At 47.5% G+C, this 24,072-nt stretch overlaps 1 protein-coding gene across 7 annotated transcripts in view; it reads right to left on the bottom strand.

Moving 5' to 3' along the window:
* The window catches only part of Dgk (diacyl glycerol kinase 1), a 555,078-nt gene that overhangs the window by 100,673 nt on the left and 430,333 nt on the right, over nucleotides 1-24,072 (bottom strand). For all 7 annotated transcript variants that reach the window (XM_065442108.2, XM_065442112.2, XM_065442113.2 and 4 more), the window contains 2 exons: nucleotides 13,615-13,691; nucleotides 3,908-4,054 (listed from right to left, as the gene is read on the bottom strand). In XM_065442108.2, the coding sequence (XP_065298180.1) occupies nucleotides 3,908-4,054; nucleotides 13,615-13,691 (224 nt within the window). The remainder of the gene's footprint in view (nucleotides 1-3,907; nucleotides 4,055-13,614; nucleotides 13,692-24,072) is intronic.

Here is a 24,072-nt window from a genome sequence, read left to right as displayed (position 1 = left end):
CGAACGCGTCAAACATGCCGGCATCACACAAAGGCGATTTGTTTTGTTCGTAGTGGGTGGCGCTTTAGCGCCGCTAAAGGCATTTGTGGATGTTCACGATATGGCGGGCTATGGGCGCCGACCAGGAAGCGGGGGCGCCCGATTCACGCCAACGACGTCGGTATGTAAACAAGACGCGCCCGTGCCATGTTTCACAACAACCGTGGATGCAGTGTCACCAAAGGCATGGCTGGTGTTATAAGTTGAATACCTAACACTAACGATAGGCGATAGGTCGGCGTCTGTAAGCAAGCCAGTCAGCAGCCAGCGTTTGCGGTATAGTAAGCACACAAGTCAAACAGAACGAGCCGTTTAAAACGTTGATTCCTATGAATGCGGCCACTGATTGGTCGACGTGTCCTGAGATCGTTATATCACTTTGCATTATGCGTCTTTCTGGGTGTCACTGGGTGTAGTTCTCAATCACTTTCGTAAACATAGTCAGGCTAAAGAGTAAGCTTAGAAGCGGGCGCTTTTTTTTGGAAGCGGAAAGGAAGTACCGAAGAAGATACCATAAGCTTTGTCATCAGATTTTTGACGTTGCATAAAACTATAAAATACTGAGGAATGGAGTACACATGAGGCAGCTTAACATTCTTTTCGCACTACGTCTCTCATTAAGTTTTACTCGCGAAGACACTACACTGTGCCTACGAGGAAGCCGTGAAATTACAAACGCGTAAAGAAGGAGAATGCACGCAGAGAGATAGACAGGCACTATTTTTTACATTTCCCTGCGTCATCGCCCACACGCACACCACATACGTAAATGTGCGTCTTATTTTGTCCTTCTCTGTGCGTTTCTTGTGTTTATGCATCCTCACAAGCATTGTTTATTCTTTACACAATGTAAGGATTTCTCGAGTAATGAAAATACAAGCAAGCGAACCTTTTTTGCACTTTAAGTAATGTATGTCTTGTAGGTTGGTTGTGCGGTTCAGCGAAACTTCAAGAAAACAGTTGGATGTCAAATGAGAAGGCTAGGAACACGTAGGATATAACACAAACGGCGGAATAGTGGGGCTCTCATTCTTGGCATATTCAATATTCCAGACAAGAAGGTCGCAATACGTCTCAAACGGAAAGGCTACAGGAACATCGCGTACGACCACCACGCCTACGACTACAGTACGTGGGCAAATTCTCTAAGATGCACAGGACGTTCACGCACTCCAAATTGATACGTTAAACGTGAGTGCGTTGCTATGAGCGCAGAGGCCGTAAAGTGAGAGTAAGAAAAGTATAAAGGTGAGGATGATTTCACCAAGACGCTACTTCAAGTGAAAGTCATAGCTGCAGTACGCGATCTTGCTTAATTGCTGTTGTTCCTCACAGAACGAAGCTTGGTGCTTAATAAGCAGACAGGCGATACACCTGAGAGGTCGAAACGATAACAATGGCAACATTTTTGTGTTTGAACTCATTGACACTCTGGAATCGGGGGCTCCAACGACCACTGATTGAAACATTGTCGGAAAAGCGCTCTTTTCAAAGTTATAAGGAAATGAGATAGAAGACAAGCATACTAACTACAGTCTACGAAGTTTTGTCCACAAGCAAAAGAACAAAAAATGAACCCAAGAAAAAGAAACAATGCACTACTCACGTCGCTAAAAACAGCATGAAATGAATGCAAGCTAGGAAGCATGGCCTAAAAGGAATCAATCAAGGCACTGCGAATGCTACTCTACCGCTAAGACTGTAGGCATCCTCGAGCAGGGCGGACGGTCAGCAGGCGATGCAAGCTCGAGCATTTGTCACGGGATCAAGCTGAGTCAGCCGCGTCAACACTGTCACAAGGCCGGCGCATAATCACACCGCAGCTTGAAGCATCCTTTTCAGCGAGTCAGCCGTGCTACAAGGCTTCATCCACAGATACAGTCGTTTGCCGCTATGAGACTTCACGCAGAGATTGTTGCAGCCGTGTTATGCTTATTAGCACAACAACCACACGCACGCGTCTTCAGCGCGCATCATCACTTCGCAAACGTACGAGTATGTGTGTGGGACTATCTTCGCGCAGTTCAAACGCGTACAACCGTGCCCCATTACTAAATCGTTGTTGCATCGTTTTCTTCCTAAGAGCTTAGGTAGTATGGTAGTCTGACCATATGACAGAACTGTGCGATATATATATATATATATATATATATATATATATATATATATATATATATATATATATATATATATATATATATATATATATATATATATATATAACAGAGAAGAAAGGGATAATTTATTTATTTGCAAATGCTGGGACTGATTGTTTTATTAGTCACGGTCACGATCATAAGCCAAAAAACATGCTTATGATTGTGACTATATACCTGTACATATATACGTCTGCTCACCAGGCCCAGCAGGCTGATGCATAGATACGAAGTCGCATGCTGTTGTGAGATGCTGACGCGTGCGTGTGGTAACCGCTTAAACTTCCATTTCCTTAAAAGTAGAAACACAAAAATTTCAACTTTTAATTCTTGTAAGACTGGCATAACAAACGTTTAATTCATCGGCACCACAAGTCCACTTGATGGGCAGTGGCACTCTAACACTCCGAACCGTGTTTGTTGTTCATCATCACGGTGATTGGAAGCCCCGCAGGTGAAGTGAATCGAACCAATAAGGACAAAATGGTGAGTGATTTGTATAAATTTTCGCTTCACTTTTAAACACACGGTATACAAATACTGATCCCACAATCCATTCTTGAAACTGCGGCTGTGCAGCAGCAAACATTTCATCAATTAATGCCAAGCATACAAAGAAGCGCTGCGCCTTTTGAATGCGTGCCACCATAGCCCCAGAGAAATTCCCAAATACAAAATTTGCTTTCCTTGTTTCCAGATTTCCGAGCCGTCGACCTTTGCGTTTCGTTCCACGTTATTCAGTTTGCCAACACATTGTTCACTGTTAAGATTAGTGAAATTCTATTTCGCTCACGGGTGGGTGTATACAGGGTAAAGTACGTTATGTAGAACTGTAATGCGATCTCATCACTAGCGCTGCCAGTGATGGCGCACGCCACAAGGCTCCAGATAACAAGCGTAACATTTCCGTGCATATCTTGAAGTGAGTGTTTTAAAATGCATTTACGATCCCGTTCTGATGGAGGTGGGATGCGAAGGCACTCGAGTACTTAGACTTGCGTGCTGAGTAAAGAAACCGGGTTGGCCAAAATACATGCGGAGCACTTCGCTACGGCGTCTATGATCACCTTTGTATAGGTTTGCGATGCTGTACTACATTTTAGGTTAACTTAGTTTGCTTGAGTTACACTCCAGCAGCGACTTTTACCAAAAAAGCACTCGACTTAAATGAACGTTTAACGACACATGCTCTGGCCGCACAGTGAACGCTCTCATCAAACGATGACGCCAAATCGCGCACTCCTCAGCTATCCACGCCACATTTGCCGCCCTGTGTTCACGGCCGAGCAGCCACCGCTTGTTTGCATAATTTAATGGTTCGTACGTTCAGCAAATGATACCGCCATGGTGCTGTAGCTAGCGACAACCCCCTGCTTTTCTTGAACAGTTGCTTAAAAGAACTATGTTGAATGCGATAGCCTGCCTAAAGTAGCTTGCGTCGAGTAGTACTTTATTACGGGGTAAATACCACACCACATCATGAGGAACTTACTTTCCAGATTTGAGGAACTAACTCAATATTTGCAACGCAAGACTGCCTCCGTCAGCTCCACAGCAATTTTGCTTCAGTCAACGATTTAAAAACTAATTTTGTATGCTTGAGAGGCAAAACAACGCATAATGTCCCTGCAGACCAAGTACGATTTAATTGTTGTTGTGACTCCTGCGGTTTGAGTTCATGAGCGACAAAGCGGGCAGAGCCAGGCGCATACCTTGAGCAGCCGTCCGTCGGCGATCTGTGGCCGCGGCGGAGCGGGCTTTCGGACGAACGAGAGGAACAGGTGTTTGACGAGGTCCCGGGGAGTGTCCATCTCCAGGTAGGTGTCCATGAACGCCTGGAAACCCTCCAGGTCGATGTCCTGCGGGAAGGGGCGGGAGTAGGCTTCTGAGCTTGGGAGCGAGGCCATGGTTTGGAACGCGTGCTAAATAGTCTCTGGAGCCTCGTGCATTAGCAACCGCCACGGTGACTCAGTGCTCAGCGACTGCTACTGAGCACGAGCTCATGGGCTCGCCTGCCAGCCGCGGCGACCGCTTTCAGACGGGGGTGGAATGCAAAAACGCTCGTGCACGGTGCTTCGGTTACACGTTAAAGAAGCCCAGGTCAAGCTGCTCGGCAGCCCTCCACTACTGCGCCACACTTAGGCCCCTGGTTACATGGGGACATTAAAATCGATCGATCAATCAATCAATCAATCAATCAATCAATCAATCAATCAATCAATCAATCAATCAATCAATCAATCAATCAATCAATTTAAGCATAAAAGCAGCTTGAGCGAAGGATGATGGGGAGTGACAGAAGTTTCTGCACGGCAAGGCCACGCGAAAGAGATTTTATTGATAAGAGAGATAGAAGCCTAGTGCGCTATAGTCTGCTACTCTGCAGTGAGGAAGAGGTAAGGGTAGTGAAAGCACTGTGATGGATGAAAATGAGAACAGAAGTGGTGAGTGCTTATGTACGTCCGGGAGCAAAAGTATACGTGTCACAGGGTCGCCGGAAAAACTGCTTTTCTTTGTAATTAACACGTACAAACGGAAAGTGACTAGTACAATAGAAAGTTCGTAATGCCAAGTTTGCACTGCAGCCTTTAATTTCAGATTGCATTTCACAGACAGAAGAGAAAATTATATTTATGGCGCCATCCCTGGTCCGCATATCTTGCTTACGAGTGTACATTAGACAGTGGCGCCACTATAGTGAACGTAAAGTCCAATGTTATTAATGTACGAATTACAGCTTCTTAACACCAGATACTTTCTCGATACCACGCACCGAAGCATCGGGAGCGAACCATACGAGTTGAGTAGAAGTAGCCTTCTAGCAGTGTGCGGTCAGCGAACATGGCCACTTCTCTTTGCCGGCAACCTTGAACACTGTTATTTCCCGAGTTTTACCGGAAATGAGGAGCTCCAAATACGATGCCAGCTGTGAGGAGAAAAAAATCTTTTTTTATGGGTATTTAAACAATAGTTTAAACGATTTGCGGTGTTGACTGGTGTTGACCGGTAACGCCGTTAACAAACTCGAATTCCAGCCGTCCAGTGAGCCACTTCAGAATGAGTGTTCATAACGGCTGCAGTGACAATTCTACGTTACCTCTACGCCTGTGAAACGACGGACGCAGTTATGAGACTAGCAATAATTCACATGGACGTAAGAGAGAAGCAACATCATAACACTTGCAAAATGAAGACGTCCTCGCAGGGTCTGTAATTGACGACTTCGTGGCACAAGAACCACGCGCGAAGCGGCGTACTTTAAAAACCTTGACTCGATACTTTCTGCCTCGTTGGTTACTACGAAGCTCAGGTGAAAACAAAATCATGTGCGAGAGCACGCGCAACACAAAACAGGCAACCAGTGGGGTCGGCCAACAAATCCGGATTCCGTGATAATGTCGAACATTATCTCGCGAACTTGAAATCGTTCAGGAAGTATAATCACGATGAAAAAGATTTATAGGAATGTCATTCTGCCACGTGCACATTCTGATTCAGCAGCGTTTTTTGCTGTTATCTAAATTTGCGACACACGACCTGATGTTGAACTTTGGCCTTGCTATCAACAGTATGAAGAACCAGAAAAACTGACCTTTCGTTCTACACCCGGAGGCACGTAAACAAGTGAAAAAACATATCTTTTTTTTGCTCCTTATTCAAGCATCAACTGTACTTTAATGCTTCACCAAACTTCTGACTACCTACAGAAACTGTTTTCGTACGTTCGTTAAAGCAAGACGTGAATTAACGAGCTTTGTCAAGCTCAATGCAACGCGCACACGTAAATCAATGTACAGCTTCAGTCTTCCTGGGCAAGTCCACACGACAGTCTATGAGTGGTTCGTGTATGCCCTCTATATATTATGGTCGACCCGTACCAGCGCGAAGGTATACCCAAATGTTAAGGCCAGTCCCGACTGCCGACTCGTAAGGATTCAGGAGGTTCTATTCGGCCCATTATAAGTTCTTCAGCTTATCACAGTGGTCCATTTGGAATTAATTTACTGCGACCGCGGCTACATTTTACACTAATAATCGCCATTTAAGCTAGCAAAGAAACGGCGGCTGCTGTGTTCCCAAAGAAAGTGATGAACTCATCCAGCGTGTGTCTGGCGGCAAGCCATAAGGTAAAGGACTCGCCTAAAGCTTCGCGTAAGCATACGATCACCTCGGTTGAGAAGGACTAGACTACCTCGATAAGCGTGTTTTCTCCAGCCATCAAAACCAGTGCAGTCGGTCGACGCTAATTCTATTCAAGAGCTCGCTACAGACGCCGGGCACTCGAGAGCCTCCTGCGCGCAGACAGCGGTGAAGAAAGAAGCACTGCACCAAGCTCGGCTTCATTTTTTACTCTATTCGCCTCGCTTAAACCCCGGCCGCTTGGGTGCTGCGTCGGAAACAGCGGCTCTGGCACCGATGCGATAAATCGGAGCGCCAGCAGCCAGCCTGCGTCGGTGCCTGATGAAAGGCAGGTCCCACGGGCCGTTCTCGTATACACTGAAACGGCGGCTCATTACATCAACATAGCAGCATAGAGTACAAAGCTGGACATAGAAGCCTGCGACCGTGTTTGCGCGAAAAATAAGGACGTGCCCCCAAAAAAGGTATGCAGGAGGTGTGACAATAAAGCTCTTCAATTCAGTTATAGAAAACTGGACCTCAAGGGCAGCCTTTTGTTTCTCCTGATCCGGCGCACTCATGAGACAGTCCAGGAAAATTCTGCAGTGGGCCTAGTTAGTAGTTAGACAGTAGTGCAGTATATAGCGATATGGTTGCTGTGTGCTGCTTGTCATCTCTGCAATAAGCCCCGTTGTAAAGTTTGTACACATATGACCACATCAAAGACTGCAGCACAGCATCCAATTTTTCTGTTAAAATCAACGGCGACTTCACTTGCGACAGTACTAACATCATCTATCTGCTTGAATGTTCAGTGTGTCATATGTACTATATCTGTCAGACGGAAACATCTTTTCATATCAGATTCAATAACAACAAAGCACACGTAAACAGCTTAACGCCCCTTCCATTATCTAAACATGTTCGACTGCCAGGTCATACTTAAGAGCATCAATACGAGCGGCAAGAGCAGCAATACAGTCAGGTTTCAAATCGCACCATGATCGAGAAGTACGAGAATCCTTTCTCATTCATATATTTAACACTGTGTCATCCGGTATCAACGAGAGCGTAGGAAAAATGTCGTGCCTTTCTCCCATATCTTGATGTGTATGTTCTTGTACAGAATTGACAATCAATTTGTTCCTAGTTTTGCCATGTCGCAATTCATATCATTCTATAACTTCATGTTCAATCACCGTGACACCATAATGATATTTCATACATATCATTTATCGTGCTTAAGTTATAGTTGCTGCTGCACTTCGCTCTTTTATTATTTGCGTGCAAGTGTACACGTGCACGTACTGCTGATTATGCCCACGTGCGCATGCTCATAAAAGTGGCTGCGCGCTTGTATCTGTGTTTATTCTGACGAAGGCCGTGCCACGGCCGAAACGTGAAAACATAAAAAATGCAATTTTCGGAAGTGTGCGCTTTCGCTTCTTCAGCTACATATATATATATATATATATATATATATATATATATATATATATATATATATATATATATATATATATATATATATATATATATATATATATATATATAGTCCTATATGCGAGTATTTTTCGAGTACTTTTTCAATGTTTCAGAATATCAACTGCGCGCACATAGACACATGATTGCTGCAAAAGTACAGTACATTTCCACCCCTGCAGGCATAACAAAGACACATAAAACACGAGAACTCGTGTAGTGCAGCAGGCTATGTCTTTTAAGTATCCCTACTTTACATGCTGTTCAGCGACCATTCGCACTCTCTAGAGCCCTGTGCACGCGAAGGAACTACTTGCTTCCTCTTAATGCTCAATTTTTGATTTTAATAAATAGCACTTTGTAACGTACTACGATAACAGAAAGTTGCTAACATGAGGAATACTGGAATGTACACATCATTTTATATCAATTGTAATAAAGCTGTCCACTATTCGGAAACCATTGGAAAGGTGTTCGATATTTGATTCGATTCGCTCATGGCACTATTCCGTTCGTATTAGATTCGGTCTAAACAATCACTATTCACACACGCCTACAAATTCGTGAGTGTCGCTTTTGCAATACCCTGGCAAGCATTGTAACAACTTCACGTAAGATATAACTTGATATACTGAATTGCTCGTTTTAGATGCTCTAATAGACGCAGTTTACAGAATTGTGATATCCGTTATTGGTGAAGAGCTACCCATTTGTAAACTTCGTGCTTATATATTTTCTGAGCAAATCAAATTTCTGCATCTTTCTTTTTTACGTAATTTACAGTCCCTATATCAATGTTCTGTTTAAAGAGGAAAAGAACCGCAACTTCACACGCGACGTGACGAAAGAGTGGAGCACGTCTTGGTTCCTGGGTTGACCCAGCAGTCAGCTGGGGCGGCTGTCAAACGACCGTGGCGGTTACCGGAGTCCGTGAGGAAATGCCTTAGAATACCCTTTCCCAGGAGTTTCTTCCTCCCATTGGTCCGTGAAGGCGACAGTGAACGAACAAGCAATACTCGGTCCGCCAAGCGTGTCTCGCCTTAGTGACGTCACACGCCTGTCCGAAGGGGACGCACTGTTGGCTTCACGAAACGATTGATCGTAGCGGGGCAGGAGAGGCTAGAAGGTCACTAGCCCCGCTGGCCGATCGTAACACTGCATTGACGGCCCGCACTGCAAAACCTCTGTTGACCGTTGCTCACATACAGAACCTAACTGAAGTTTTTGTTGACGGTGTGCCTGTTAGAGCTTCATTGATACCGGAGCTCATGTGTCAGCAATGCACTCAGATCTTCGTAGTCGTCTCCCGAAAGTTCTGACACTTGCCGAGTCGCCTGCCGTGCGAGTAGCCAACGGCAGCACCACAGCCGTGTTGGAAACGTGTACAGCCTGCTTAACCACTGTCGGTCACCCAACATCCGCTCTTTTCTTTGTGCTCACCGAGTGTTCTCACGAACTGATTCTTCGAATGGTCTTCTTTACCGTCCACTCTGCGCTAATTGATTGTTCAACCAACGTTCTCCGCCTCGAACTGCCCGAATACTCTTCCGACACTGCCGCATGCAGGTGAATCCCGACTGTGGTGCGTTGAATTTGTCCGGCTGCAATGCTGTGACCTACGTCCCCACGTCTCCTTTTGCACGTCTTCGCGACGGTCACTCGTACCTGTGTAGCTTTCTTTTGCTGCTGCTGGCGATTGGCACCGCCCTGTATGTTTTGAAGTGTTGTTTTCTGCATCTGTGTTTGTCACTCTCTCCTCCCCCCTCCCCCTCCATCTTTCGCTGTGATGCCATGGGGCGCTGTAGGTATGACGCAAATGCATAAATGAACAAATACAGCTTATTCTCAGAGACCGAATTCACAAAGCTTTTCTTTCGTAAGTATTCATTGCCATTGGCTGGTCGCCTTCACTACTGATATGTGCAGTATCAGCATCGGCTGGAATTTGCTCTTACAAACAATTCTAGCATAAGAGTCTTTCTTCTTTTAAATATAGGACCCAGATTTTCTTTACGTCAAAGAAAACGCAGTCAGATATTAAGGCTGCGCGCAAAAGCACGACATGCTTTGTCAGTTCAGGCATATAATATCGGTCGGCTGTTGCACGGCTTTGATGACACCGAGCGTCGGCTCCGCTAAACTTGTCGCTCCTAGGTGCTGCTACGAGATTAGCGATCGGTCCTAATGAGCAGCTCTGCGAGCGAGCGCCCTTCGGCTATGTTTAGACGCTTAGGGGCGGCGCAGATATACGAGTAACGCCAGTAACAGCGCACAGTCAATACCACGCGCTATTATAGCCGAGGACGGGACGGGATTTATGTTGTGTTGTCAGGGCGTCAAAAAAATAATATCGAATTCTGGAAAAGCTAGACATTACGCCCTTATGTTCTTTTTTTCATTTCTATAACAATAACGGGAATGTGTAAGGCCAACCGATATGGGTGGCGTTAGCCCCTATAAAACCGGGGATGTGAGAGAGACGAAGACCTTGCGGGATGAGGCATTAATGGCTAACACACTGGGCCCACTATACGAGTCGATTATAGTTTTACACTGGAATGAGCTTGGCGAAAGTTTGGCATGACGATCTAAAGTGTTTTTAAAGCTCTGACAATGCGACGAAATTCTTTTGTTCCCACGCATGTATCTCAGTACACATTCGCGGAAAATAATGTGTCATGCCACAAAACGCGCTCAGCAACAATAAAATGAGTCAATGAATGAATGAATTAATTAATTAATTAATTAATTAATTAATTAATTATATTTTTCGGTTGTAAAGAAAGGTTCTGAATATGCTCTATGAAAATGTATAAGTCCGAAATTTCACGACTTCTTGTTTTTGCCATGGCTCTGGACTCATAAGAAAAGAGCTCAACAATCATGGCATGGACGACTGTCAAGGGCATGATAACTGCTGCGCAAGGAATGACAGAAAACCAACACCTATAGGTTAAAAGGAGCACTTCATACGACTGTATTCCAAATTTCAGGTCTTTAAGGGGAAGCTTTATCACGGAGCCAAATCCAATTCTCTCATTGAAATACATACATGAAACGCAGAAGTGATCATACCAGATTACTGCTGAATCGATTTGAAGGTTATTCATTCAAGTTGAGAGAGAAAGCTAGCTTTACCGACTTCTAGAAGTATAATTTTAATTTAAGGTCTAGAATGCTTCACAAGATCACCGAAAATACATACAATTCAAGAAAATTCAACTGCGAAGCTACGGCTCTGTGCCAAATACAGCTATTGCAATTTTTAAAATACATCTGTTAGAGCGCCTGAAGCGGGAAAATAGGAAGTAAGCAATGTAAAGCAGAACTTGGGTAAAATCGTTAAGTTGTTTCATGGAGCTTTTCGCCAAAGTAATATTCTAAGATTACTGATATATTTCAAAGCATTTAAGGTATCAGGGCCAGTATAATGTCGCGATTCCTCTCGCTCGATTGTATCGTTCTCTATCAAGCACTATTTAAGACCCTCAGATTATGGTGACAATGTCGGCTGTGAGCCCCTGATACACTGACAAGAGAAAAAGAAAACGAAGAATTGGAATATAACCGTTGTATTATACCGGCTTGGCTTTTCTCCCGTTTTATATTAGCCAATAAATGAAGTTTAGGGGTTTCTGATACTTGTCTGTTATTGCTGACTCGCAAGCTTAATCCTTCAGGGACCGAATTCATCGAGTGTTTCGTTCGCGAGTGCTATCCTTTAATTGGTCGTCGGCCACCTTCGCTAGCGATGCGCCCAGCAACACGCTCGGCTATTCTTATAAGTGATTCTAATGTAAGAACTATTTTGTCAATGCGCACCTAGCTCTCGAAATTCTTTAAATTTTCAACAATTTTCCCTAAGTGATTAGCCAAATAAATATCAGAGCCCGTAGTTGCAAGAACACGTTCTTACTTTAAGATTGGTCGTAAGAGTAAACAAATGCCATCCAATTACAGGACCGTATTCGCAAAATTCTCTTGCGCTATGATTATTCGTAATAGCAAATTCCAGTCAATGCTGGTGCTGGGCACATCATCAGTGACGGCCGTCCGCCCATAGCAAAGAGCACTCACGAACGAAAAGATTTAAGAATTCGGCCCTTAATCCCGAGCAACCGGTGTATTTTGCTCTTTCTCTTATAAGAGCCCCTATCCTAATCAAGTACTACGGTGCAATGGCGGCAGATCAAAGCTATTACTCCGTTCTCATGCATTTAGATAGGAGCGCCCACGGCGAAGCTTCCTCTGTACTCGTGTTCGTGCCGTGGGCCGAAGCAAAACTAATCGCGCACTCGACTGTTCGCCTCGCTCCTCCGGATCAGGGTCCGCACGTCTCTTGCTCTGAATCCAATCTAATGGGCTATTATGCAAGCGTACTGTGCGCCGCAGTGTCAGTGTAGCCAGATGAGTAAAGCAGAGTTGCGAAATATTTCCCATCTTGTGCCGGAGCCGCTCAGATGACAATGCAAGCGTTTCGAACAGGCCGACAATAGACTAAGGACGTAGTAAAGCATGACGAACATTGGCGCTATTCCCAACTATCGAACATTTATAGAGGAAAAAAAAGTGCATAAGTTGGGCGAAGGGCACAACCGCGTATGCGCCGATGCTACACCATTTTAATAAAATATAAGGTAAAACACAAGTGGAAGGAATAAAAAGGAAATTCGTAACCACTCACATAAAGTGCATTCGAGGAAATTTACCCCATTAGAAGCCAACGAGGCAAAAGTGCGGCTGACGAATTCACCATCCTTCGTAAGGATACTGTAAGGTACGATTACTTCTCGTGTGGCTCGCTGCTTTCCCCTTGTCTGTTCGAGCTTTGTTTTGAAGGCGAGCGTATGCCAACTTTTCCAGGTTCTCTTACAATGTATAGGCACCGGGCCGAGCAGACTGTTGACAGCGCAGAAGCAGGGGCTATAACCGGAGTTCAGCAAAGCCGGCACACATTAGAGTGAACTCAAGTAGTGATGTCAAAGACGCGAGTTCACAAGATAGCCGCAAAAACAGTAAGGCATTTAGAAAGGTAGGGCTTGGTCACTTGATTTTAAGTTGAATCCCGCCAACCCCTCCAAAGGTCAGAGTGCCCTGTGGCAAAGGCTTGCGCTAGAAAACCACCTATCCATTATATTAAGAGCGCCACGCTTCTAGCAGTCAAGAAGCAATTGTCTGGCGAGAGTTCTCAAGTGCGATCTAAAACGAAAAGTCAGATAATGTATAACTGACGCTGTTGCAGACCTCCTGAAGGAGGCGAAATTACCTTGAAGATGACTTGTTCGACTGGGTGGATCCTTCGAGTCAGAAACCTCGTAACTATGCGAGCTCCCCAGACGACTCTATTCAATCTCATTAGGTTGTATTCAATGTATCATATATAGCGATACCTCAAACATCGACTCAGTAGAAAGGAGACTTCAGCTACTGCTGCTGATATTCAATTCTCAAACATGAGAACAATGGAAATAATTGTTGTAGGGAGCCTATCTCCCCCTCAGATCTAACCCGACCTCCACGAGTATTCTTGCCTCTTCGAGGATTACCAAAAAGCACCTGTGCTGGTCAGCATCTCAGAATTCCATCTCACCTTGCTTAGAAGAAAGCAAATAAATGCACGAAGGGGCCCCGGATGAAGATTACGAAATGAAGCAAAAGTGACTAGGCTGATCAATGTCATTTTCACTGGAAGTTCGCCGCACATCATGAAACGAGCCATCATGAAATGTCTTCTCGCAGCTCCAAAGAAAGATTCCATTGAAAACCCGCCATACACAAATTTATTCACACCAATACAAGAGTGCAAATGTGGACTCACCCCTTCGGCGTTGTACTTGGACAGAGCTCCATTCTCCTTGAATTCCTCAAGAACATCTGGAAGCTTCTTTGATGAATCTGTGTGCAGGATAAAAAAGACAGCAAATGAAGATCAGATATGCATGCATCATTCGGTTACGTAAGAACGAAAGCTCGCGTATGGACGAACACTGCAAACGACTCGTCTGTTCTCAGCGAACATCAGTCAACGAAAAGCAGCAGTATAATCATTATTAACATGCGCGACTGTCGGCTCTAAACATCGCCTGTGGCAGATGGCGCCGTTCCGCGTCTCTATAGGTGGATTAGCTAGGGCGGCAATAACTACAGCAGTCAGGTGTCAGTGGCGACAACCGCTCAGCAGTACTGTAGATGGTCCGGACTGCGCCGCCACGACCGAGAGAGCAGCAGTTTTACTGACTGTAACAAAAATTGGTGGACACTTAAGCTTCGACTTCAAGAGTGAAACGCGATAGCGTTATCGCACCCCGTTCGCACCGCCCACTCATTCGCTCGGCATGCTCTTGACGAGACGAAGGGGAGGAGCGGGCGAGTGGCGCGGCAACTGTCGGGGCAGCGCCATGCATTGCGAGGAGGGCGTCTTCTGTGTTTGCCGCAAGATGGCGCTGGGCCTGCGCCAAGCGCCGAAGAAATGTAGCCGAAACATACTTCGCTACTCGTTTAACTGCGACTTTTGTAATTTGCATGCTCATAATTACCGATATACACCGCAGTATAACTTTCTACGGCACGTTTATAAGGCAACATCGCATTCACCAGAGGCGCTTTTGTGCCGATTTGAACCGTCGAACTCATGGCTGAGTCACTTCCCCTTCAGCCACCGAGGTGAGCGGACGCGCAATGTTGGGCTCTTCACGAGCGGTCTCAGCGGCCCACCCGGGTCGCGGGAACAGGATGGTAGCCGAAGTGGACAAGGATTTTGATATTATTTTACCGCATCTGCCAACAGGACACGTCGTTTAGAACACATTTTTCTTGCACGGAGGTGTTCGAGCGCGGCACTTCAGGGTCAATGATTTCCGGGCAGTTTTGAATACGGAACGGCCGCTCCTTTACGTTGTGGCTTTGGGTGGAGGGGTAGGAATAAAAATTTATTGATGAGGCAAAAAAAAAGTGGCTGTGGCTTAGCTAAGGTTAAGCCCAGGATGCGAAGCATACTAGCCTTTATTTTAGTTTTTGAACCACTGTTTAGCCTGGTGAACTGCTGTTGCTTGGCTATATTTGGTTCGGCTAGACGAAGAAACAACTCATGCGTTACTCTGCTTCGCCTTCAAGAGTGGAACGCGACAGCGTTCCTGTCGACCCGCCAAGGGGTGTAAGACAATGGGCTACGGCGCAGCGACTACGCGCCCCGCATTGGACGCGGTGAGCGTCGAGCAACGCAGCGTTCGGCGCGACAACGAAATGTGCGCCTGAGCAAGCGACGCACGCCTGAGCCTTAGAAACAGCTCGTTTCTAAGGCAACACCGCATTCACTAAAGGCGCTTTTGTACCGCCTCTATGGTACCGCTTTGAAGCATCGTACTCGTGGCTCAGTGGTAGCATTTCCGTCTCACACTCCGGAGACCCTGGTTCGATTCCCACCCAGCCCATCTTGCAAGAGTTGAGCCAAAGCCACCTAGAAACAAGCGCAGCTGCTTATATACCGCCGCGAGCGACGGCGCGAGTTGGAGCCCCGTTTCTCCTCTGTTGTGACGTCACGGTGTCAGGTGGTATGGCATGGGGTCAAAGGTCATTGAAGGCGACACCGCCGCGCCTGAGGAGCTGGGTTGAGCTCTAGTAATATACTTCGCATAAAAACGCGGAAGGAAGCGGTGTAGGGTGGGTCCCTATTCGGTGCCTACCAGATCAACCATGTGTGGGCCGTGACATTAAACAGCCCAGAGGCGACGAAGCGGTTGGCTGGATTGAAAGAACTTCAGGTCAAGGGGCGACGCTGTCACGCCATCGACCGGCAGGAGCAGCAGGTGAGGCTTCGGCGTCATTGGTTGCTACACGGCGTGGCGGACGACGACGTGCGTACGGTGTTGGCGGCGTTTGGCAAAGTGACCCAGGTTACTCGGGAACGCGGGCGTGTGGAGGGAGTGAACGAGAAAGGTTCGACTACCTGGACTGTGCTCCTGAAACTCAACAGTGGTCTAAAGGTTGACGACCTGCTTCACCAGATTCGCGTCGCCGGTGAACTAGCGCTGTTGGTTGCACCAAGTCGGCCTACGCAGTGCTTGCACTGCCATGGTTCGGGACATGTGTGTCGCGAGTGCGAGGTGCCACGTTGTTCACACTGCCGGCGTTTCGGTCACGTCGACGCCGACTGCATTCTTTCCTACGCCGCAGTGACCGTGACAGCCGGTGATGAGGATTCAACAGTGCACATTATGGACGTGAGCGAGGCGGAGGACGTAGCGAAAAGTAGTGGGGATGTGATCACAACTGGGCCACACTGCGAGCCTCCCTCATAGTTCAAGTGCTGACTTGTCGGCGCGTCACTGAACGCCAGCGGCGTCGCGGGGAGTACTGGCGTCAGCTCGGCGTTTAAAAGGCCCTTGGAGGACGCCACAAGGCAAGGAGACAAGGTCGGCGCGCGAAGCATAGAGGGACCGCCTGCGAAGACACCAACGGGTAGGCGCACGAACCTCAGGGCAAGGCCTGAGGGCACGGCGGATAGAAGAGTTGACGACAGGCCACTTTCGCAAAGTGGCTTGTCTGCATTCGCCAGATCGTCTCACCGGGCGGTCCCGGAGGCGTCTAGAATTGAGCTAGACGCGCAATGTAAGCGCCATGCTCCGGGCATACGGGCGGGAAAGGCAAAGAAAGAAGCCATTCTATTTAAGAAAAATAATTTGCGAGATTACCCAGCACTGGCACATTAGAGGCCTGCCTCTGACGGTCTGTTTCTGTTCTGAAGGCCTGTCTCAGTTTCCCAGACTACAAAGCATGTAAGGGCTGGTTGACCTCAGACAGGCAGCACATTTATTGAGGCCTCTACGCTATTACGAGTAATCTACCGTATCAACGCTCTTATACTGTGGACTCTGAATCCTTTCCTTATAATGCATTTCTTCTTCAACTTTGCCTCCTAGGCCTGGCGGAGTCGAGCCTATGACAACAAGGTCATGCCGAGAAATATCTATAGCCGCGATTACATGAATGAGACAGTGCTGCATCGCATTTCTAGAACATCGCGTTCATGTAAACAGCGGTAATGCGCTAGGAAGGCGCATCGCATTAATGCGCCAGGTGAGGGTAGATTTACCGGCGCGAGTCAACTCTCGCGGAGCATGTAAACGCAGGATCATCACATTGAGAATTATGGGTACGAATTAGGTGCGGGACTGCCGCGCTGGCGAAGCTGCGAGACAGCAACGTCCGAAGCAGAAGCAAAATGGCATCCCTCACGGCAACTTCGCTCGCCGCTGCGTGCTCTACGCGACCCTATTTCCTTGCAGAGGAAACCACTGCTTTCCTTGCCATCATATCTGAATCAAATAATTAAAATTGCATGGCAACCAAATCGTTGACGGCAGAGCATGTCGCCAACCTTCTTGCGTGCAAGAGTGCTTTCATGTAGGCGGACCGTATCCGACGACGTCGCTGCTGATGCTGCATGCAGGCGACACCGTACACGATGACGTGAAAGTTAGTCCATGCCGACAAAAGTAGCCTATGGTGGAGACGGAACGCTGCATTCCCAAGCGTTTTGCACAAGCGTCAGGCTCTCGGTAGTCTGCACAGTCGGCACTCAGCCACCAACGTGCACTCGGCCCACTACCGGAAAACCAGTTACACCGGAAGTGGGCTGCACTTCCCTTATACGACACCATGTGGCACTACGTTCTCGCGAGGGTTAATGCGCAACATGTAAACGGCGTTGCATCGCCTTTCACAAATGCGCTTGGAAATGCGATGCGTCACTGTCGCATTCATGTAAACGGGGATTCTCGCTGCACTTACATGAACCAAACACGAGCGAGTCGAATCAGGAGTCGTACTCACCGACGTGTTCTCGCTTACATGAACTCGCTTCTGACAGGTCTGGACAAAGGTGGCACACATCGTCGAGCCGAGACATCAACGCATTGGAACTGGGCTTCCCGTTCCCGCTGCCATCTGCAACAGCTCCATTTTATAGGCTTTATCGCTACCATGAAGTCGCTTGTCTTGGCCTTGTCCTGATACTATTCCCGCTGCCGGCGCATAAATCGGGACGCCAGAATGGTCCCGTGCAAGTATCGGCTCTATCGAACCCGAACTGTCTGAGTTTACACGCACGCTGCAAATGGGTCGCGCTGGGTCAAGCTACCCCATGCAGTCGGGCTGAGTCAGCCCGATCGGACTTTCGTTCAGCTCAAACGGCAAACGTTTCCATGCACTCGACAGGCATATTCCATCCCGACGAGCCGACTCGACCTGCTTCTGTCTGGTTCATGTAAAAGCCCTGAATATTGAAGCCTGGCCCACACAACCAAAATTACAGCCGTAGCCACAGCCGCAAACACTGCCACAGCCACTCCCGCAGCCACGGCCTCAGCTACAGCCGATGCCTCAGCCGATGCCACAGACGGAGCCACAGCCACTTGAACTGATACAGCGCTCCACCGTTGAGTCCACAGCGCTGACTCCCGATAAATTGACCGAAGACCACCAAATGGCTGTGATGCTTCGGTCCCTCATGAATAGCTTTCGGTTACTCTGGAACGAATTGGATACTCTGTCAACGCGAAGTGCAGCGCAAGTGCTGGATGATCTTAATCCAGTGCTTGCAAATCTCGAGTAAGCCCCGTGGCTCACCCGCGGCCTTCCATTCGCTCTGAAGAAAAAAAAAATGCTTGCGATTTATTGTTAATTGAATACTACCACGTACTGGGAACGACTACTGACCCTTGGGTTATACCAGATGATTTCGACACACGTAACCAGCTGTCGGACTTCACTTTGGTGTCCACAGTGCACTTCACACAGTGCAGCGCGCGCACACAGTGTTCACTCTCTCCCTCTTTCCTCTTTCTATTTCCTTTTCCCCTTAACCACAGTACAGCGTAGCAAAACGGATGCTCGCCCGGCTGACTTCCTTGCCTTTCTGCTCCTTGATGTCTCTCGCTCTCTCCCTTCAACTTTATTTTTTATCGGAATAAATAATTGTAATTACGCACTCATGTTGATTACTTCAAAGTGCGCATTCAATTTCCAGGACGAAGTGCAATGTCTAAATAGCTGATGAACGAAGTTACAATGAACATTTTTATTGTGTTACATTAAAGTGGTCCTGAACCACCCTTCGGGATTGGTGGGGAAAAAAACACAGTTCGCGGATAGCATACGTTGCTGTGAACATCTTGGCCAGGTTTCGCAGTCCTGCGGAAATGCGGCGGAGCGCGAAGTCTCCTTTCTCTCAAAAGCTCTCTATTCAACAGAAGCCTGCTGCTCCCTCTTCTCTGGACATCTATAGTAGATTCCCATGCGTATGCGTATGACATCTATAGTAGATTCCTATAGTAGATTCCCAATAGCTGACATAAACCAAGAAATGTGTTTGGACCAGTGTGCCTCTTCTTACTGTTCCCTTGTATATTTATTGACGTAGTTTAATAGAAAGGCTGAAGTAAGCGAAAATCTGCTTTAGAATTTCGATAATAATTACGCCCTTCCGGAAGAAGTTGTCGATCGTCTGCTCACGCTTGGCCGCGGCCGCCTTCGTAGGCATTAAACTTTGGCCAGTCCTTATCGGTGTCGTAGCCATCGGTTCTCGCTAGTTTCGACTAGTTTAGAACACTTAACTAGCTTATAACCACGTGAAACTTAAGGGCAGACCGGACGCACGCTTGCCAGCGCGCACTCACTCCTAGCTGCTCCTGGTTAGACGCCCGGCAGACTTTGCTACGTATTGATGGCGCTTCAAAATGCGCAAGCTGGAAGTGGCTACTATCCGTCAAACAAGCTGGTGCAGGCCAAAGCCAGTCCGTACAATGTAGCACGGCCAGACTGGAGCACATGAGCGCAAGCATATTCAAGCCCTTTCTTGCACAAAGCAAACGCTGCGCACAACACTGCAGTTGCATGTAGCTGCGGTCTGCTACGTAGCGTAGATACCGTGACCGCCGCGAAGTGCCGCGATGTGTCCGCTGGCTCAGCGCGCAGCGGCTCGATGAAGACAACCGCGTTTGGTTACGTTTGGCGCATCGGAAATAGTGGTGTCTCCGTGGGCGTCCAAAATCAAATGTCAACTGCGCGCCACTGTGACGTTCAGTAGGCGGAGCGTTGTTGGCACGCCCCGCTCCGCCGCAGCCTTCGCAGTGGAAGGCATTGAAGAAGGAACGGAAGCACCGCTAAAGCGATGTTTGACTGCCAATAACTCCGATTCTGTTGGACGCATTCAAATATTTTTTGTGGCAAATTATTTTTCAAATAGTAAATTTAACTTCAAATGCATTTCTCGGCTTCGATAAAAAGTGGCTCAGGGCACCTTTAAGGCTCATTTTACATTCGCGGAGCTGAGACCAAGCAGAATAAACTCAACTGCTTTCAGCAGATATCATGAAACTATAGCGTCACTAGTGAATCACTAGAGAGTGACTGAATTTTTTTCTGCGTATGCCCTCGCCAAATTTACCACCTAGTATAGAAGGCCAAAGTTTCGCAGTAGAGATGCCTAATTATGCCCCATGCACTAAATGCCGAGAAAGTGTACAACGAAAGCGCACAAAAACCTCAAGTCGTCTCGAGTTCCAACATTGAGTTTGAACAGTCTTCGGGCCGACACCACATACGCAGTTACTTTGTCATTCGGGCGACTGAGCGAGACACACGCGTTACTCTCCGTCTTCACTCTCTGGCGAAGTTGTTTCCGCTTGGAGGAGCCTATATTCCATTCTCGCCACATATCGCAAGCAAAGGTCTTTCTGAGCAGGGCGTCACGTTATTCTTATTGAAGCGAGCGACCAGACGCGCGATGAGCTTGCAGCGTTCTCTCTCAGTTGAAACAGTCGCCGAGATTCACTGCGGCTAACATCGAGTTTTCATGGCGCTGCCGCGAAAGTTTATATGCACCCGTTGAACGCAGCCGCAGGAACTGTCCGCGGTGTACTACGCACTCGAACAGAGGAAAGGGGGCCCCGGGGACCCATTACTGCGGCGCGAACCACCACGTTCCACAGTATCGTTGGCGGCGCGGAGAGTGCGCTGAAAAGAGTATTGCAGTGGCGCCCGAGGGAGGCGGCAACAACGCTGGCGTGAACACAACGGCTGGCCACGCGAACAGCCCACTCAGAGCGGCCGTCTACCGTATTTACTCGATTCTAAGCACCCCCTTTTTTTCACGATAGCTTATAGCGGAAAAGAACATGATAAGAATTCTAGGAATGTGGCTGCAAAGCAGACGAAAATGCAGTCACACAATTAGCTTACTCCAAAAATCGAGAGATCAAGTAAGCAGGATGATTACGAGGGTTTCAAATAGAAGACATGGCATGAAAGAGGCAGACACGATCAAGTTGGTTAAAAGTTTAGTGGTCAGCAGAGTCACATACTCGCTACCTTACCACTTGATGAACAAGCTAGAAAGAGAACAAGCAGAAACCCTACTAAGCAAGGCGTACAAAACGGCACTACACCTACAGAGGAATACTTCAAACGACAAGCTACTGCAGCTAGGAATACACAACACGTTCAGCGAGATGGCAGAAGCGCAACTAAGCACACAAATAGCGAGACTTTGGCAGTCGCCTACAGGAAGAATGCTCCTAAAGAGACTAGGATCCGATACGAAAGGGGCAATAGATCGAGAGGCAGACATCCCAGACAATGTCAGACAAACCCACAGCATAAGTCCAATTCCACGCAACATGGATGCGAACCTACACGCAGCCAGAAGGCAGGCAAGGGCAGATTACGTGGAAGGCCACCTGGCAACACAGGAAAACACGGTGTACACGGATGCAGGGCTATACCCGTGGGACAAGCATACTAGAACCCACAACAGAGTAGCTACGGCTGTAGTAGACCACATGGGAGAGACAATCAGCTGCGCAGCCATAAGGAATAATTGCACGGTAGCGGAGGGGGAAGAGGTCGCCATAGCGCTTGCAGCGACCGAAGGCTACCAAAGTAACAGATCGCTAACCATATTAACAGACACCAAAGCTGTTAATATGGTTAGTGATCTGTTACTTCGGTAGCCTAGCTGCAAGCGCTATGGCGACCTCTTCCCCCTCCGCTACCGTGCAATTCCTTATGGTTGCGCAGCTGATTGTCACTCCCATGTAGTCTACTACAGCCGTAGCTACTCGGTGTGTTCTAGTATGAATCAATAAAGTTTTTTTTTCTCTCTCTCTCTCTCACGATCGCGATGCCCAAAGTGAGGAGGGGTGTGCTTAGATACGAAAAATCTAGAATGACCCCCCCTCCCTCTTTTCGCTGTGACATCACGACAATACGGGTGCGAGAAATAACATGTTATTTTGCAAACATACAAAAGAAAAAATCGGTGCAGACAGTGAAGCCACCGATTGTATCGTATGCTCAGTTGCTATCACTGCCCCTCGAATTCGTCGCACTGCTTGAACCGCCGCACTCGGTATCCAACAGCAGGTCGTCTTCCGTTCCATCGAAGTGGTTTGGGATCGAGCACTTCTTAAGGTTTTACCACAACCTCCACTTGGACCCGCTTCCACGCGTCCGAAATTAACTTTGCCATGGTTAATAGAGACGCTTTCTACAGCTTTCGCCGTACGGCCGTACAGTCCGGCTGTACGGCCTACTTGGGCCGCGGACGCCGTGCCACCTCGGGAGGCCGACGGCTCCGGCTTGATGGCAGAGGGAGCAAGCGCGCTTGGCGGCCTTGGCTACACGCTCTTCCTAACAAATAGGGGAGTGCTTAGAATCGCGAAAATACGGTATATAACGCGCGCGAGCGAGCTATGCATGCACATGAAACGAGATGCTCCGAGTCTCGTTTCCGTTCTTTGCTGGCATCCTTCCTCTGTCCATTTCCGGACACAATCGATCTCCGCCACCGTGCACGTGGACTCCTCCCTGGGCGCGAACGCCGTGCTCTTTGCGCACTTCAGCTGCCTTCCGGCTCGCTCTGTATCCGGCTGAACGAGTACGCACCTCAGCGTCGAAAGAGAGCCGCCCCTCGGGGGGCGGGTCTCATTGGACGGCTCTCCTGTACGCGAGCCTCATTTTAGGGACGCCGCGAGCCGAAGTGGAGAGCGGGGCAAACGTTTCCCAAGTTCAGTCATGCACCTTTTCGGTTGGCGCAGTTTGGCTATACACTGAGAGGAGGGAAATTTTGTTTCGGTCTGATTAGCTAGTACTTCAAATGGTAGGGCCGATTGCGAGACTTGCCGTCTAAAAATAAAGGTTGCGTTCCGCATAATGAGGCGTTGAGAACAACATGTTCAGGTGAGGTACCGAGCATTTGTTAAGAGTCAAGTTTAATGCAGCGATAGTTGCTATGGCAAATGACTTTGTTCGAGCCACGGGAGAATACTCGAGGGGCAGTGGCAGATTGAGAGCTAGCTCGACAAAACAGGTTCGTGAGCATGAGCGACTACGGTACAGTGAGAGAGAAAACCTCGATTGCTTGTAGTGACTTCGCTGCAGAGGACTTGGAATTAATTTTCTATAAACAGAGCTTTTTAGTGTGTGCTAAAATATCCGTACACGAGCGTCGAGGCCACTGCGGAAGTTCGACGCTGCGCTTTGGGCTACAATGGCATACCGGAAGCACCTTTTAGAAGGCGCAAAATTAAAAAAAAAATTACTTGTGGCAGATAGCACAATTCTAACCCTTGATCTGAATGACCCGATGAGGCGGCCATTAGTTCTACGACAAATCAATGCGCTTAATTGAATAAATAACATAATTATGCAAATTAAGCTTTAAGTTAATTACATTAAGGCACATATCTAAATCTCATAATTATATCCGGTGACTTCGCAAGGCGTATCCACTTGGAATGAATTATTTGGACTGCACCAGTTTCGAAATATTAATTTTATTAACGTCCGACGAAATGCACTGGCGTTGCAAGCACTTCTTTTAAGAGAACGTTGTTTTATGCATTGAAGCAAAAAAATTCTGGAACTTAAGAACCTTCAAAAAGAACACCCGTTATAGACACTGAGGCGCATCGGCTACCTCACGTTCCTAGAAAGCGCGAATCAAGCAGAGAAAATTGAACGAAGCAGCACTTTATATACCGGATGACAAACGAACGACCGAATAAGAAACAGAAAGACAATGGACGACGTTCTTCTGTTGTTCTGTCTTCTTTACGTGCTCAGCTTTTACCTGAGAGTCCGTACCAACTAGCCCAGCACTCAGTTTAGCTGAGCACGGAACAATAGGTTGAGGAAACAAGACGCAGCGTGCCTACACAGGACGCATTGCGTTCACAAATTGTTTTCATTTTGTTACTTTTTGTTGTGTATTGTTTTC

The sequence above is a fragment of the Dermacentor albipictus genome, chromosome 4 (assembly GCF_038994185.2).
Source record: "Dermacentor albipictus isolate Rhodes 1998 colony chromosome 4, USDA_Dalb.pri_finalv2, whole genome shotgun sequence".
NCBI lineage: Eukaryota > Metazoa > Arthropoda > Arachnida > Ixodida > Ixodidae > Dermacentor > Dermacentor albipictus.
This window is presented reverse-complemented; position numbering and strand designations above follow the sequence as displayed.